This window comes from Eublepharis macularius, chromosome 1 (genome assembly GCF_028583425.1).
Source record: "Eublepharis macularius isolate TG4126 chromosome 1, MPM_Emac_v1.0, whole genome shotgun sequence".
NCBI lineage: Eukaryota > Metazoa > Chordata > Lepidosauria > Squamata > Eublepharidae > Eublepharis > Eublepharis macularius.
The window spans coordinates 52,373,850-52,392,063 of record NC_072790.1 but is presented as its reverse complement, the minus strand read 5'-3'; the positions used below and the strand labels follow the sequence as shown (position 1 = coordinate 52,392,063).

The window sequence follows — 18,214 nt, the reverse complement described above, 5'->3', positions numbered from 1 at the left end:
CCCATCATTAACTAAGAGTCCTGTGGCACCCTTAAAGGTTAATGGGAATGTTATGTCACAACACGTTTTGTGAGTTAGGCCTTGTGTCATCAAATGCATGAAATGCCTCGATGGATGACTTGAGGTTCTCAGGAAAGCTTATGCTGAAATAAAATGTAGATCGTCTGGTCTATTCAGGCGTCTATTTTTACACGTACCCCGTCAGTAAAAGCGCCCTTGAGGCTCTCATAGCCTGTCTGTGACTAACAGGATGTTTTGCGCGCCAAACGTTAAGAGCATCAAAAGACTCGGAATTACATCCCAAACTATAAAACCCGTCGCGAGAGACGCCCGCAATGACAGTCCGCGGCTGGGAGCCTCTGCGCGTCGCACTGGCCGCCGTGGGTCAGCAGGGGGCGCCGAGCGCGCGCGCCGGGCCCCGAATTTAGCGGCCGCTTCAAAGCAAAGCCGCCGAAGCTTAATGGCGTCCTTGTGCTCAGATTAGCTATTCCCTCCTTCTTCCTTCCTAAGGGGAGGGCTCGCCCAGGAGGTGGGGGGGGGGGAGAGAAGCCAGCCAGCAGGAAAAGGGCCCGGGTGGACGGGCGGGCGTCGCTAACGGCAGAAGAGGAGAGAGGCGCCACAATGCGCCAGGCGCCGACTCCCGGGGAAGGCTGCGCCGGAGACTGAGGAGCGGAGGGGCTGCGCCTGGTCCATGCAAGCGGCGGCGGGGAGCTCAGAGCGCAGGAGGCGCCGGCTCGGGAGAGACGGCAGCGGCGCGGGAGAGAGCCCTTCCCCTTCCCAGCTGCAGCGGCAGGAGGGTAAGGCGTCGCCCGCAGCCTCTTTGTGTCTGCTTCCCGCGGCATCCTCTGGGGATGGGGCGGAGGGCGGTAGGCCGCCGTCATCCCTCGCTCCGCGGCGGCGAGCGGGGCGGCTGCAGGGCGCATCGCACACACATGCCAGAGAGGCATGCCTTCTGCCGCTTGCTGCCGTCCAGACTCCCACCGGAGGCCGGGGACCTGGAGCTCAGCGGGGCTGGGCGCCTGGAGGGCACATGGAGGCCACGGGGCGACGGGCAGGAGGAGGGCGTGAGGGGCTCTTGCGCGCCTTGGCTTGTGGATCGCGGGCGGGGGTGGGGGGCGCGGGGTGAGGGTCCGTGGAGCGGTTGACAAGGCAGCGGGACGGGCATGCGCCAGGCAGAGGGTGAATTCAGGGAGCTGGATGACCTCTTGCAGGCCAACAAGCCCTGGAAGACCTCAGATGTTGAATCACAGGAGGGTGATTATAGTTTTTTAATGCTTACGGCCAACGCTTTGAAGCTTCTGGTGAGGGTGCTTGTTTTAAATATGTTCTGCAGGGTGGCTGAGCATTTAAACTAATAAATGGGTGCCTTTGAGACACCCATTTGGTGTCTCAGTGTTGATCACAAGGAAAGAGATGGATATGGAAGTACTTAATCCAATTATTTTTATTATTTATTTCATGTATACCCCACTTTCTCCAAAATGGGAACTACAGCAGCTTACATCATTTCCCCTTCCATTTTAGCTGCACATCAACCCTGTGAGGTAGGTTAGGCTGAGAAAATGGGACTGGCCCAAGGTTACCCAACAAGCTTCCATGGCAGAGAGGTGATTCTAACCTGGCTCTTCCAGATCCTTAGTCCAATACTCTAATATGCCACATTGACTCTATCTATGGTGCACTCGGATGCATGTGTCTCTGTATGACTATCCATGTACATTTTTGAATTTCATCCCTGCATTCCCTTTGGCACAGCCACAGTTGCGTTCTGGCACCATATACCTCTTTCTGAGTGAGTTTTACACAGTGTACTTTTGCACAATGTTCATCTCTGCCGCCAAGGTAGGAAGGAGACTGGAGGTGTGTGGAGTTATACAAAAAGGAAGGTGGTACAGCCACTGCCTTCAGCCTCCGTTGCTACAATACCCATACAGTCATTTGGGTATCCCTTTAGCTGGGAAAGGAGTAGTGAGCAATCCCCTAGTTTAATCCTTTAATTGGGAAGCTTTCCTGCAGAAGAAAAAATAAAGTGACAGAAATCACAAAACTCTTGGCTGTATTTTATTGCAGGATCTCCAGCACAGTGCTTGTGGGCACCATGGTGCTTGCCAACACCTTCCCTGGCACCTGCCAAGTATTTAGAGAAAGTGGGCAGGGTGAGATGATGCTTTGCCCAGCAGAGCTTCTGATTGGCCATGGAAAATCACATTGGCTGCTCAGATTTTTAAAAATGTTGCTTCGGCAGCAGCTGCCTCTGCATGACTGAAGGTAAGCTGTGTGTATGCAAGGAATTATTTTTAAACCGTGTTCATTTTGAAAGACATCCTGTTGAGCAGAGCTTCTGCCTGAAATGTTGAAGAGTTACTGTTACTGTTATACATAACCATTCCCTGACATTTTGTGGTCAGCTCCTCCTGCAGCAGCCATTTTGTGGTTGCACCCACCACCCTGTGTTAAAAGTCCAAAGGTGCCTGCAGGCTGAAAAAGGTTGGGGACCCCTGGTCTATTGAGTGTCATGGCAAGTGGTTGGCAGAACTGAGGGGAAAGCATTCAAGAAGCTGTGACATTCCAAGACCCCCCCCCCCCCCCGCCTTTTGCGCACTAGTTTATTGAGTCCCAATTTTGTGTTACTCAGAACAGTCGAGGTTTGACCCCTTTATTTCTTACATCTGTGGCCATAACATAGAACAAGCTTTTCAGGATATATGTATATTCAATGGCTGCTGTCCTAAGCAACTTACTAGACATTAAGTCCCACTGAACTCATTGGGTTTTACTTCTGAGTGAACTTATTTAGGGTCATGTTGAAGATCAGTTTGTGTGTATCAACATCAGAAGAGTTTTTGAACTAAATTGGTGTTCCTTTCGGTGCATTCTTATATGTGAAGAGAAGGTTCTGCCTTAGATACCTTTCTACATGCAAAGCAATTGTGTTTGTTTATTTAGTATTTTTTTTATCTTCCTCCAAGACCTTCAGGATGGCTATGTTAGGATGAGGTAGGTTAGGCTGAGAGAGAGTGACTGGTCCAAGCTTACCTAGCAAGATTCATAGCGGCATGGGATTTGAACCTGAGTTTCATAGATCCTAGTCTTGACACTCTTAACCAGTACTATGTGCTGGCTTTCTTCCTGTGATCCCACATGGGTATTGCACTGGGGGGGAAAAAGGTCAGCATGCTGAAACTGCTGCTGGACATTGCTGCTGCCTATATCCAATTGTATCCTCTGCCTGGATCCAATTTTGTATGACTAGTTGGTTGAAACAAGCAAAGAAAGAAATGCTAGTCTGTCTGTGTGAACATGTCTTTTGAAAGGACTGTGGTAGTGCCATTATTCGGGTACAAGTGTGTGATCTGATTTATGTGGTAACAGTTAAAAATTCCTTAACATACAATAAATCCTTCTAATAGCATTGTTAAGTGGCACTACTGGGCAGGTGACCATTTTGCAGTATATTTTCTGTGCGCTTCGCAGGGATAGTTTTCAAAAAGGGGTGTGTTTAGTAGAGAGAAGTTGGGCTTCCGGTAGTCAACCTTCTCATCCTCATTGTCATCAGTTTTCTTAGCTGTAATAATGACAAGCCTTCCAGTCATCTCTGCTGGATACTCCATTTCTATCCTGTGCCTGAAGTTTATATGTACTAAAATGGCTGCAGATTAGGTGAGTCTAAAATTAACCAGAGCAGGCTTGGAAGCAGCACATGTTTGTACTAATACTAACACCGTCTGTTGGATCCTGCATCTCAAGGCTACTAGGTGTACAGCAGTCCTTTGCTTGTTTCCAAAGAAGCTCTGGTCATCTGAGCCAAATCAGGCAATTGCATTCCCATTATCTCTGCTGCGTGGATGGGCTCATATGCTATTCTTGGTGCACATTTTAAAGCAAGCCTTACTGAAACCACCAGCTGGAAACCCACACAAATTGATGACAGTCATCATTAGCTGCAGGGAAACTGGAAGGAGATGTGAAGGAGGCAGAGAAGAAAGAGGAGTGGCACCCTCCAGCCCGTTTCCTTGGGTTGTGGTAGCTGTAGCCTTGGCCCTTCATTCTGAACCTTGATTTACATAAGAGAGATTTACTGTGATTGTAAGAAATACACACATCAAGCAATGCAGTAACTATTATTGAACCCCATGTTTAAAAGATTGTCCACAATCTTCGAGTTACATATGAGTCTTCTTTCAGTAAAGTTGTTCTAACTAAAAAAAATAAAATTAAGAGATTATAATGTTATATCATGCCTGAGTAAATAGAGAAATGAAATGTTAATATTTGACTAATTGTGGAATATGAATTCGTTTGAGTATTTATTCTTGGGAAACCATCAGTCCTTTGCTAGTATGACTGTCTAAAAAAATTTTTTGAGGGGTTGTTTAATTTGCATTTTCCTTATGTTTCTGAAGAGCTGTTTTGTTCCTCAGTGCTGAAGTGAGTGTGTCTTAATCTTGGTTGGGGACGTATTTGGCTAATGTCATGGGTCATCCTAAGCTAGTTCATATCTAATGATAAAATAGGAGTCTCTTTTATTCCAGCAAACCTTCTGTCTCATTATGTAGGTGTCCATTACTGGCCTTTGTCCTTAAGGCTTTTAAAATTCATGCTTTTCTCAGAATCTCAGAATCTCAGTCCTGTAGTGCAAAGACAGAAGGGTTATATGGGACATATTTCTTCATCATTAAAAGCTCTTTGTTTTTCTCCTTTCCCCCCTTTTCATTATCAGTTTAAAGAAGAATGCCTACAAAGGGATTCTCTCTTAATTAACTAGAACAAAGATGAATAGTAAGCTTACAGGTAAAAGATATTTTGGTGAAAAAATTACAGAATTACAGTGCTGTAAAAAGGTACGCTATGTGAAAACTTATGAGTGCTCTCTTAGTAGAAAAAAATGACCTGCAACCTCTCGCACAAATGTTGGAATAGACATATACTGCCATACGCTGGTTGAAATAGCTCTCTTACAGAAAGAAAAATAATGAGGAAAAATATTTTAGCTGACATTGGGAATATCAGTTGGTTTTCTGGCTTTCAATAACTGGCAGGCAGAATTTAGCGGATGAAGCTTTTGGAGATGAGTTGTAGATTTGAGGGAATGGTGCCTTTTAAGGGTTCTCACATGGTGGAATTCACCTGTTGCGGGAAACAGTCTTGCCACTGGACCAGTACTATCTTTTGTCATGGGCTGCATTTGTCGTGGGCTGCATTAAAACTCTGTTTGCTGTTTCTCTCGCAGCTTCTCCATGCAGCTCTAATTCTGCAAGGCAAAAGGCACCATGAGTGTTTGGCTTGTGGTAGCAATGGTTGGAGTGGCTGGCAGTCACCCAGAAGTGTGGTGGTGTTTTTTCTCCCCTCTTGAGCACAGGGTTCCATCAGCATAGCACTGCCCTAATATTATGGTGATGTTCCACCAGCATCTCTCAAAAAATATCACCCCTGCCCTTTCTGCGCTGTGCCTCCTTATCTTGTGGCTTCTGTGTGGGAGACAGTGCTAAAAACTATTGGGAGTGATAAAGGTTGTTGAGGCAAATACACGTTATGTAAATGTGTGGGGGGGTTGCAGCACTCTTAAGTTTGAGGAGGGGATTCCCAGTCCCTTGTCTACCTGTGTGGTGTGCACCTCAGTTGGAGGAGTGGACAATCCAGGTTGGAGAACCTGTAAGGCTTCTGTTCTGAGCAAAATAGTGTTAATAATATGCTATCATAAGGGTAGTTTTCCCCTTGGCTGTTGGTGTAAGTCGTTCCCTTTCTGCATTAACAGTGAAATCCTAAGCAGAGTTACTCCAGTCTAATCCTATTGAAGTCAGTGGGGTTAGACTGGAGTTTAGGATTGCACTGTTAGTGTTGTTTCTCTAGAGTTCCCATCTCCAGAGTTTCCTCATGAATTTTGTAAGTGTGCATGGCATATAGAAAGAGAGAAAGCTTCATGGTGCTTGGATGTGAGCAATGGCTGTCCTCACTGGGTTTTCTGCGGTGCTTAGAAGAGCTGTGTCTGGCTGCACCCTTAGTATTACAAGCTGTGCCATGGCTGCATAGGAATGGCTGGATATGGCTGGGTGGGTGGGGACTTTGTTTTCTACTTCTGTTGACTGTAGTGGTGGTGTTTATGCCATAGTTTTCATCGGTACAAAGTTCCACATGGCTGGTAGGTGGGTTGAAGGGAGTTAGGATACTGACCGAGCCCTGCTGCACCCCCCAGGGTGTTCCCAGCTGCTATACAGCCATTTCTGGGCTGTATAGCAGCTGCCTTAGTGCCAGATTACTACACCAGCAATCTTAAGTAGTTTGCAGACTGACTTTAGGATCCTGTGCTGAATGAGCTAATCACTTTCTTAACCGATGTAAGGGTTTTTTAAAAGCATTTTTTCTTCTAGATTGATTCATAGATGCAAAGGCCATGTTCTCCCACATAATTTGGTCAATTAAAAAAAGACTTTTGGCTCTAAGTGCAAATTCAGTTATACTGCCTATGTTGTTTGTTAACCCTATGGCTGTATAAGCTAGGTTCTTGTTCTAGGAAACTCTTACATTGTAGTGCATGTTAAAGAGCAGCTCTTTCTGGCTTGAAATGACTAGTTTGGAAGTTGCATATATTGACCGACCTTACAGTATAATTTCTTTTTTGAATTTTTGTCGGAAAACATTTGCAGCCCCTTTTATCTATTTAGGTCTTTGGGTACAGTCTGTTCTAGGCACTTTTAAAGCAGTTGCAACTATAAATGTCTCATTTGCTCTATTGGAAGCCACTAGTTAGTCTCAAATGTGCTCTTACATGATGCCCCCTGCAGAAGTTTTGGGAAGAGAATAAAGAAATGTCTTAGCCACATGCTTCTGAACTCAAGTGAATTACAGCAGAACAGTTGTGACTCTTTTGAGGGCTACGCTCTTAGGAGATGTAAGTGCCAGTCTGGTGATTAAAAGATATTTGTAAATTAGTATAGTGTTTTGGAATGCAAGAGGTACAAGCTGTCAGTAGAACACTCCATTCAAAAATTCACCTTCTCCTTCAAGCTTTTGAGAGTCACCATGGGGCTTCTAGATGAAATCATCTCAGGCCCTTTCTGCGACATCTGCAGCCCTTCAGATTCCAAAGTGCACATACAGATGTTTGAGTAGAATAGCTACCATCTTTCCTGGTGCCTGGATCATCAAGTCTTGTGCTGGGACCATGGGATTTTGCACCTCACACCCACTGGCTATGAAGAGCCCCCTGGCGCAGAGTGGTAAGCTTCAGTACTGCAGTCCAAACTCTGCTCATGACCTGAATTCGATCCTGGTGGAAGCCAGGTTCAGGTAGCCGGCTCAAGGTTGACTCAGCCTTCCATCCATCAGAGGTTGTTAAAATGAGTACCCAGTTTCCTGGGGGTAAAGTGTAGATGACTGGGGAAGGCAATGGCAAACCACCCTGTAAAAAGTCTGCCAAGAAAATGTTGTGATGCAACATCCCCCCCCCCATGGGTCAGTAATGTCATTTATAGATACCACTTCATTTGTCCAGCTGATTGCTGTACACATTGATTGGCAGCTAAATGTCTGAACAGGTTGGGGTAAAAAGCAGTGTATCGGCCCATTCATCATAAGTTAGCATCATCAACAGATAAAAAGCAGCCTTGATACATATACTAATCTATAAAGCATTAGGTATCTTGGCACTTTTCTAGGAGACTTCTCTCTCAGCTAGGTGCAAATTTCACCAGAACTCGTTCAATGTAGGCCTACCATAAATAGAATGCTGTAGGAGGTGCTTTTTGTCTTGTTTCTGGTTCTGGAACTCCCTCTTTAAGTGTCTTCCACACAGGAACTGGGTTTTAAGGTTTCCCCATTGCTGGTGTGGCTGCAGATAAAGCACAGAAGCAACGGGGCTTCTGTATAGCATGTTTTCCTATAGTTTCCCTGCCCCAATCCCCCTGAGGTACCCACCTGGACCACCAGGGCTTTTGCGTTTTTTAAAAAAAATGGCACTGGAATATTGTTGTTGTTATATTGATATACCATTGTAACTATAGGTATAGCAGGTTTTCTGAATTCTCAACTTCCTTTATTAAAAAAAAAGTAAGCCTATATCCCCTTCCCTTGCAAAGACATTTCTTTTTCTCATATTTTTCTGCAGGGGAAGAGACCCTTTCCTTTTTTAAAAAGTGAAAGCAGAGAATTCAGAGAACCTACTGTACCTATTATTATAACTGTATATTAATATAATTATATTCTACTGCTCATTTTAAAAACAAATTAAAACCCCCAGTGATGGGGGCAGGAAATGGCTGCTATGGGGCCAGGGCTAGAGAAAATGGTTGCCACGTGGGCTGGAAAAATCTGAATTTGCCCACCCACACAGCAGCCATCCAGGTTTTAATGCTGTCTTTCCTAAAACATCAGAACAGAGCAGGTTTGAGAAAGACTAGCTAGAATCCCTGAAGATATACAAATGCATAGGGATGCCAGCAAAAATGCTCTGTTTGGGGCTAATTTTGCCCTTGGTGAGACCCTGTCACTTCTATTTTTCAACCAGACGTGATGTCATTAGGACCTCTGGAGCATGTGTGCATGAAGAACAGATATTCCCCCACTTTTGAGGTAACGGGGACTGCAACCCTACAAATGCACTATGATGCTGTGGGGAGGCAAGAAACAAACTTACTTCCAAAAGCATTAAACTAGGGGCAGATATCCTGTGTGGAAGACCTCTTAAAGTGCAGTCCTGGTGAGGTGGCTGAAAGCACACAGGGTGCCAACTAACTGTCATGCCAGTGTATCTCCCAGATATGCTGCCATATCCCTAAGATATGACAGCAGAAGACCTGGGCAATGCTTTCCGCTGATGGGCATTGATGTGGAAATGCCATGGAGCAATGCCCATGCAAGTTGCTGTGTTGCTGAGGAAAGGGGCATACCCACTGACATGGCATGAGTTACTTGGCTCCCAAAGCCACTCCTTCCCAGGTATGCCTCTCCCAAACCAGTGGAAAGTTACATCAACAAAAGCAAAAGCTACCCCATAGGCACCCCATGCAACAAAAAACGCCAAGTGCCACCCCACAAGCTCTGGCATGCGCAGAAGCCCCAGTGGAGCACAGGATGTCAACTACAGCCACAACCAATTACTCTCTCCCAGTCACCCAATCACAACCCCACCAGCACTACATAAATCTCAGCCAGGATGTCCCATGGTTCATTAGGTAGTATGCATGACACGGTACTCTGTCTCCAAGGTGTCTGCTGAGCACGCTTTGAGTGCACAGCATTGCACTTTGGTGGCAGGAGAAGCACAGAGAGGGCATGTCATACCAGTGAGGGAGCACTTAGCACTGTCACCCCAGGGGGAGAACAAAGTCCATACTATGTGGCTAATGCAGCTCATTTCAGAACCGTAACACATTCCCCATCTCCGGAGGCTCAACTCAAATTGGCACCTACACACTGAAAGATAAGCAGGGGCAGGAATACAGCTGTCCTGGGCTAGGAGTCCTGATCTGCCTTCCCTGTTCCCCTTACATGGGGCCAGGCGCCAACCCCACAACGCTGGCTCCCACAGCTCTTGGCGCACGTCCTGCACTGGGGCATATTCCTGGGGACATGTCCTGGGGGTAGCTGGTGTGTTAAACCTGTTTTTTGCATTTATCCTGTGGTGTGAAATAAGGAAACATGCATATGCAAATAGGAAAAGGAAGAATCATTTTCAAATAAGTTATCCAGAGTGATTCAGGTGTTTAGAAAGAGGGGAACAGGACATAGTGGGTTCATTATACTTTCTCAGTTTACACTTGACCTCTTGAAGTAGATTTTGACAGGATGTGTAAGATGTTATGGGAAGATGCCACAGTTCCATTTTGGATGGTTTGGGTGGAGGAGAGGTATTGCAATAAGAAGCATGACATACTTGTGTCTCTGTTCTCTTTGCATCTTTGTAATGTCTTAATGCAGTTTTCAGTAATTGTCTAGTTATTATAGCCTATTGGAACACGGGCTCTGCTGCTAATTGTGTGTATTTGAGCTCCACTGCCTCATGATTAACCACTGGTCTCATTCTCCAGAACAAAGAAGGGAGAAAACAGAACAGCATGCTGTCTGGTGGGGGCAGGGGCGATGTGCTCTGTGGCTCTGCCTGATGTGTTCTGCGATGGTATTTTGCACTTGCTGCATCCCAGACGACACTGTAGAAACGATCTTTTAAAACTTTCTCACATCTTTTCTGGAATCTGTCTTTTGAGGTCCTTTTTCGGTAACTTTAATTTTTTTCATAACCATTAGTGTATTTTGACAAGATAATTACATCTTTAACAGTGCGGTTCTGAACAGAGTTACACCTTTCTGAGCCCATTGAAGTCAGCTGGCTGAGAAAGGTGTCTCTGTATAGAATTGCTCCCTTAGTCACAATACAGGATGTTTCAGTAGCATGAAATTAAGAGTTCCTGCCAGCCAGCCAGTAAAGTGTAGCAAGAGCTGGCTAATACACAGTTCATTATTTATTATTCTTTTGCAGCCCTCTGTCACATTGTTCTGCTGGGTGGAGGAATGAAAATAAGCTGTAGTTGCTACTGTGTTTTTACAGTCATATTTTTTTTGTTATCATGATGCTTGGAATGGAATCTGGTTTTAATATGTCTTAGAAGACTTCTGAAATACTGGCTGCAGCCTGCAGCATATGTATGCCAAAACTCTTGTGTGCTGCAAATGTTTCAGCTCAAAGTTATGCAGTACCAAATTACTTGTATACCACACAGGTATATCACACAGGTATACTTCTATACCACGCAGCTTTCGCTCTTATAGAGGCTTTGAAGAAAACCTCAAAGAACCACTGAGCACTTACCTGCTAACCTTTTGCACACACTTTCTGAGGCTTCTGTGGATCATGGCAGTCAAATCACAGAAGTTCTCAAAAGAAGTCACCTTAGTAGAAGACTACAAAATATGGTCCAGAACGTTAGGTCAGCACAGTTTGCCCTAGGCTCTATTGCAAATGTCTCTGGAACACTGTGGTCAGTTCACATCTGCATATCAGAGATAATTAGCCTGTTGCTGTTGTAAGGTGTTTCTACCACAGCATGTTTGAAAAATGAATATTACATTTGAAATTACCCTTATGTGGTTAAGATGTGATATGTAACATGAGAACCCACTGGAGTGTTTGCTCTGACAGTAGATGCCAGGTTACACCATTAAAAAACCGAACAATAAAGTTCACATTATCCTATAATAACTTTACCCTCCCCACAATAAAAGTGGAATCAGACATCATAGTTGGGTAAGAAATAAATCATAAATCCTTGATTTTGCTGGCTGCCAGCTCATTTCAACCTCTAATTCCTCCCATGAATATATAAAGAAATGAAGAGTTAAGATAATATGTGGCATTGTTATCCCAGGGTAACATCTGAATAAACTTCTGCGCTCAATTGTTTTTTTCTGTTCTCTTGTCCTAACCTAGAATCAATGTGTTCCAGCGAATAATAGTAACCTTCAATTTGATATGTATAACACAGGCATTTTCATCTTTTTCTTTGTAGGTAATGTTATCTCTTTCGTACAAACAATTGTTTGTTTTCCTCCCACTTTGTTATAGAATATGGATCTGTTCCTCCTTTCCCCCCAGGAACTGTGCTTATTTTACAATGGAACCTTGGACATTCTGTCTGTTTATGGCAGACTTTTATAGATATTAAAAGCTATGTAATGTATTGTAAAAGAACATTATTGGCACAATACTACTGAAGTTTAGGATGTGTTTACTTTTCTACAGAATACAATAGGAGAGAAATGAGTGTATTGCTTTGGGAACGTGTGAGTGGTTTGGATCTTTGTTAAAATGTTGGTATAATCCCCCCCCCCGCACTTGAAGTCTGATAAAGGCTGCCTTCTAGCTTTCTAGCTTTTCCCCTCATTTGATTATATCCCATAAGTGATTCAGCCATTTAAATAAGTCTACAAATGTTATTGTTTCATGGGGAAAAAAACACATGGCCACACCTACCTTTGTTAATAGTTTGTTGCACACTGACGACCTGAAAGGGGAAGAAAACTTTCCTTCTATATTATACAGAAGAACTTCCCTTTCTGTCTGTCAGAAAATGGAATGGCTACTGACGAATCTGGAGTATGGGCTAACTTTTGTAGGAATATAGGGTTTTAGAGCCTGAACCCGGACAACATATGGTGGGATTTGCGGAGAGGTGGATAGACTATTTTAAATATTTTCCTTGCTATTTAGTATTTGTTTTTGCCCTAACTATGAAGCCTCACTGCTCCAGGTACCACATGAATGTCAAGAACAATCTAGTTCTTGATTTGGTTGCTCCTAATAAAAGATGTTACATGGTTTTGAGTTTTTTCTCTCTGTTTAATCCTACTCTGAAAACAACCAGGCTTACGGCAGTAGCATCGTGAGGTGAGGATTTGCTGGGATTAAGTTCCTGTTTTCTTTCTTGGCATTCAGTCCTGTGGCTTAGTCATTAGGTGTAGACGCAAACTGCCTAGTATTCAAAGGACCTCAAATGGGATGTTTTGGAAGTTACCTGAATGAGTGGGAAGCACATTTCCTCTTCCAAACACAAAAATAGGCCCGATTTAAACTCAACGCTAGCAGAACAAAAGAACATAACTTCTGACTCTGCATGTGTCCAGCGTTTCCTCAAACCTGGGTTGCTCTGTCTGCAAAGTGGCTACATGTCCATTGTTAGTTTGCCATTACAACTCCTACTGTGGGACCTCAGTATGCTAATAGTTCATATATCATGACTGACAGCTCGGTTTATATGAGATGCTGGGAGTGAGTGCAAATTCATATGGATGTATTCTTTAGTTCTACCACCATTGTGCTTAAATTGGGCCATAAACTCTGCACACAGCAACAGTGTTGAATTCTTCTTACCTGAATGGCAGTTGATGTAGCTGTGGGGATTCTGGTGCCACAAGGTTTTGGTCACACCTACACCTTCCATGTTTAAGAGATCACTGTGTTAAGGAACCACAAGAATTTTTCTCTTTCTGCCAATTGGATTTGGCAGGAGACTCTACATTGAGTCATTGTATCTCTGTTGCCAAATTGACGCGGTCATCTCTGGGCAGAACTACATATTCTGCCTCAGCCCTGGGTCTTCAGAGTCCAGACTGCATGCTGGTGCCAAACTAATGTGATTTGTATCAGAGAGGCAGGAAGAAGGCACAATTCTCACATACATCCACAAAGGTTTTCACCCCATGAATCTCCCTATCTGCTTCTCCTCAGTTCAAGTGCATTTTTCCCTTTCAAACCAAAATTTGGAACTTAGGTTTGGAGGAAAGCAGTTATGAAGGATGGGGGGGGGAGGGAGTTGTGAAGGAAGACATTTTGCTGAAACGGATATGTTCATTCCTACATCAGGAACTAGTATTCTGCTTCTCGTTTATCTTATTCTTCTATCTAGGACAGATGGGGTTCTACTGTAGTTGTAACCTGTTGGTTGTGGCAGGATTCCTGTGTGACGGTGAGAAATCCAGTTGGTGTATCTTCCTTCAGTATGCAGACACAAGGATGGGGAAACTTCACATTACAAATCTCTACCTGTCATATTAAAGGTGTTGAAACCCTTCTGCAGCAAAAGGAGGCAAACCGTAGACATAAGAAAATAGTTTAACTGGATTTAGCCACATTCCTTCACAGGCTTTATAGGAGAACTAAGTGCCACAAAGTATTTAATTGAAAACAATTTGAGAAAAATCATGTAACATAGGTTTAAGATAAAATGAATGCAAGGTAAAGGACAAAAGAAAAAAACACCTTGTTTTATAGCAGATTGTCATTTAAATATTATTTACATACCTACCTAAACCTTTGGAAAGATAAGCTAAACATAGAAATGTTTCTTTTGGCTCTCATGTGACTGTGGTTTAATCTGATACCAGATCTTTCCCCCAGTAATCCTGCTCGCCAGTCCTTTTATTTGGGAGTAAGCCCCATGGAATTCATCAGGACTCCTCCTCACTGAACATGCATAGGGTCTGGGCTGCAAATGCCTTAAAGCAGTGGGCAGAAAATGCAGCTCACACCCTGTTCTCCATTGTTGTGTCATATTCCCTACCTGTTGCGGGTTAAAAAACAGCTTGCTACAGCAGGCTAAGGAGGTGATAAAGAGATCAGCCCTGCATACATTCCTGCTGCCTTGAAGTATTTAAAGAAAGAGACAGATCTCTAACTTTTTAATATTCCTCTGCAGATGTACCTTCATTGATGGGTTAATATGGGAGAGTTCACAGGTGATGCTGTGAATTGTTGCAGGCCACACAGCTGAAAGATACAGCTACAGAATTTGATTGATCAGTTGACAACCTTAGATTGTCAACACTGCAATCTGGTTTCATCGGCCACAAGGGGTTATTTACAACCACTACTTGAAACAGGCTGTTTACCTATCTATGTATATAATGGATTTATAATTACTTCCTTTCCTTGGCCAAGGTTTGTGCATTGAGGGGAAGGATACTGGAGCTTATAATAGTTTTTCCAGGGACCGGGAAGCCTTGTTTTGTCCAAAAAGAACCACTCTTGAAGGTTCACTGTTCAAAAGTGGGATGTGACTGTAATAGGTGTTTGCTTTTCTTCCTTCTTTGTTAGTTCAGCTTGTTTGATTTATCTATTTTTAATCCTGTGTACTGGGGTTGCATAAACAATGTTGTTTGACAGTTTTGCTGGCTACTTGCAGACGTTGCTAACTGTTAATACATATTTTCTCCCCTGCTTTTAATCTGGTTAAAAGCTGGGGAATTGGAATGGCTTGTGTATCCTCCTCCATGAAGTTGTCAGCTGTTTTCCTCACAGGTGTCCTTGGGTTTCTAAAAAGTTGCCTGACATGCAGGAAACTAGCAAAGAAAGGTTTTCTTATCAGTTCCTGACCTTGCTAGGAAACTGCTAGTTTTCTATATGCCTGGCATATGTCAGAAACATTAAAAGCAGAGGAGCCCAAGGAAATGGCTTGGGTCTGGCTCTGTGGCTTTTGCTGCATGCAAAACTTCAACAAGTACAGCTTTTCAGCCCATAACTTCAGTGTTGGGAAAAGCTTTACTAGCTGAATTATGCCGTATGGCCATTAGTGCACCGTGACTCATTTTCTTTGCATCTAGGAAACAGCCCAATAATTTATGGGCTAGATTCATTTTCCAGCTTTTAGGATCTTGTATTCTAATGGCCACATTTTACCCCCCCCCCCCAAATCCCCCTCATCATCCTGATCTCTTCGCACGTTCTTGTAATTTTATCTGTGCTATGACAATGGTATTTTATTATATAAATGAATATGGTGTAACCCTAGTTGACATCAGCCTGATACAAGCCTGTAACCCAGGTAGAAAAGACCCATTATTGCAGACCTATAAACACAGTGAATGTGCTTATATGTATAATATCAACAAGAATTGAGGCGTAAACTTACAAATATGCTTGCAGGGCTGTGAACGAAGCCATTCTCAAGACAAGTGTATCTCTTCAGGGCTCCCGCTTTCCCTATTGTTCATGCAGTGTATACCTCCCTGTCCCCCAAATGGGATAGAGCTTTCCAAATGTAACAGAGGGCCAAACGAGAAGTGACGCCTGACACCAGGGTGGATTTGATTTAAATCAAACTGATTTAAATCACGATTTAAATCACTAGTCATTAAGGCTTGATTTAAATCATAGTTTTCTACATAAAGACTAATTCTTGCTGGTATAACTTTAATATGCAAGTAGATGCCTGCCTTACCGATAGGTAAAGGAACTTCATTAAAGTATTCCCAAACTGGGTCTCTTTTACGGCCTGCTGCCATTATAGGTTTTTTTCCTTCAAGGAAAGAATGTGATAAACCTCAGGTCATACACACAAAAGAGCCAAAGACTTGTGCAGTATTGTGCTCAAAAAGTTTCACTTTCATTTTGTACTGCTTGCCCCTCCCTCCTCACCCTTAGTTTCTTCTTGTGCAGATCTATTCCACTCCAAACAATAAAAAAAAATTGTTTCTATTCACTGAACTTCTTGAAACTTAGCACTGGAGGGGTTGATTCTGTCTTCATAGGTTTATAGAACAATAGGATTAAGGTCTTTTTCTCAACTCTGTTCATGTTAGAACATTTTTGCTGTGAAGAAGAGGCATGTGATCTCTGCTGAGCTGACACAAATTCAGTTTTGAGAACTGCAAAACCAAGCATCTGTGATAATATCTTGTAGGCAGAGAAACTGCCCAATAATCTTACAAAAACTTCTGGAAGAGCATGCCATTGTGAATGGATTAATGGAATTTATTTACCCAAAAAATTAAACATATACAGCCTTATTCTACATAATTAAAAACTAATCTTTATTTCATGATGGAATAACCTTTGGATGGTAATATATTTTCCTCAAAAAGCATTTTATTTTTAAAAATCCAATTTAAATTTAAAAAATCCGATTTAAATTTAAAAAATCCGATTTTTTAAATTTTTTTAAAAAAACCATTGCTTTTTATCCACCCTGCCTGACACTAGTTGCACACTTGTCAGCTTCTCTGAAGTTTTGATGGGAAATGTAGGCAGCTTGGTGGAATGTTGGACAAGTGACAGTTGAAAAGTCGGTTTTCACTTAACAGCAGTCGGAGAGCCAAGCTGCAAGACCAGGATGCCTACATTTCCCACCAAAACTTGAGGGAAGCAGACAAGTGTCCAACTAGTGTCAGGTGTCACTTGTAGTTTGGCTCTGAGTCACTGGGGAGGGGGAGAGAACCTGAGCAATCAGAAGTAACAGCAGCCAACCTGAGACAAAAGGATTTGTGTTAGTTGAAAATACTGGATGCCATGATCAAATTTCTAGGTTTTGTGGTGACTTGGTGCTTGGGATTTGTTGAGCCTTGAGCTGTAGCTTGTACTGCATAGGAGCACTGGCAGAGAATACGGGGTCAACTCCTTTCCTCTCTGAAGCTTCTCCTCAAGAAAACCATAAGTATGATTTGAGGCTTCCCTTCTAAGAGGTGATGGGTTGGATAACTAATTTCCTGCTCTGTGTGTTTAAGTTTGGCTGAAGATCCTCCCTTCCTTTTCTGTTTTTTTTTCACCTTTATTCAGGAGAGTGTGGCTTCATCTGCACAGCTTGTTGTAGTGAAGGCTGCTGTGTGTAGGAAGAAAATGACAGGAAGTAAATGAGATGGGCCAAAGGACTGCAATTTCTCTGCAACCATCTCCTATGAATGGCTTGCAGAGTTCCTTCCATCTACAGTATTTTTTTAAAAGAATCATTATCATACTTCTGCAATAAATTAACTATTTCACATGAATTATAATTCCGTGCTCATTTTGGGATAGACGTCATGTGTTGGGGAGGTGGAGCTCGGGTTGGCCCAGCCCATCGTACTCATAGTTTGTCAGTTGGACCAAGCTGTTTGTGTGATAATTACATCCCATTCATCTTTTGTTTCAAAACGCTGCTCAGTTTACAAGCTGTCTGAAAGACAAAAATTTCACAAGGGTAGGAGCTACATTTTTACTGCAGTTCATGTGGGACATTTAGCTTAAAACGATGCTTTGACTAATAACCTCAAAGCCTTGTAAATCAAAGAGCTTGAATGTCTTCTTTGTAGACTGTCAGCTAAGTGCTAAATATTTTCACCAGCCATTTCACATTTCAGTTAAATCATCAGACAGTTTATGTTCACGGTTTTGCATGAAGCTTACCACATCAGACTCTTTTCGTCCTTTTTGATCATGTATTAGCCGTGGCTTTAATGTTACCCTGATTATCTCCCCTCACCTCCATGTTTTCTTTACATTTTGCCTATCAGACTGTGCGTCACTGAATCAGTGCTGCCCGTTAAATTTGTCCAGGCCATTTATTCTCAGCATTTTTTAAAACTTAATTTATGCCCTGCATTTCTCGCATGTGGGGACCCAGAACAGCTTACATCATTCTCCTCTTCTCCATTTTCTTCCTCACAACAAACCCTGTGAAGTAGATTAGGCCGAGAGTTTGTAACTGGGCGAAGGTCACCCAAGGAGCTCCCATAGCAGAGTGGGGAATCAAACCTGGGTCACCAAGATTCTGGTACATCACTCTAGTCGGTACTCTACCCTGAGCTTTTCAGTTTTTAAAAATATTTTAACACGTATTGTTATTGAGAGCCATTGGGGCAGGGGGCATGTTATACTCAAACAGGGTTGTGCTGCCTCCAAAATTTGAATAGGAGATTTTATATCTCTGCATGTGGATGTTAAAGTGTCCAAGGGCATAATCCACAATACCTT

General features: G+C 43.1%; 1 protein-coding gene across 1 annotated transcript in view; it reads left to right on the top strand.

Annotated features, from left to right (window-relative positions):
• The first annotated feature begins 586 nt into the window (after positions 1-586).
• The window catches only part of RNF144A (ring finger protein 144A), a 76,378-nt gene continuing 58,750 nt past the window's right edge, over positions 587-18,214 (top strand). Inside the window, exon 1 of the mRNA XM_054998176.1 lies at positions 587-797. Coding sequence (XP_054854151.1) covers positions 692-797 — 106 coding nt within the window. The 5' untranslated portion in view covers positions 587-691. The remainder of the gene's footprint in view (positions 798-18,214) is intronic.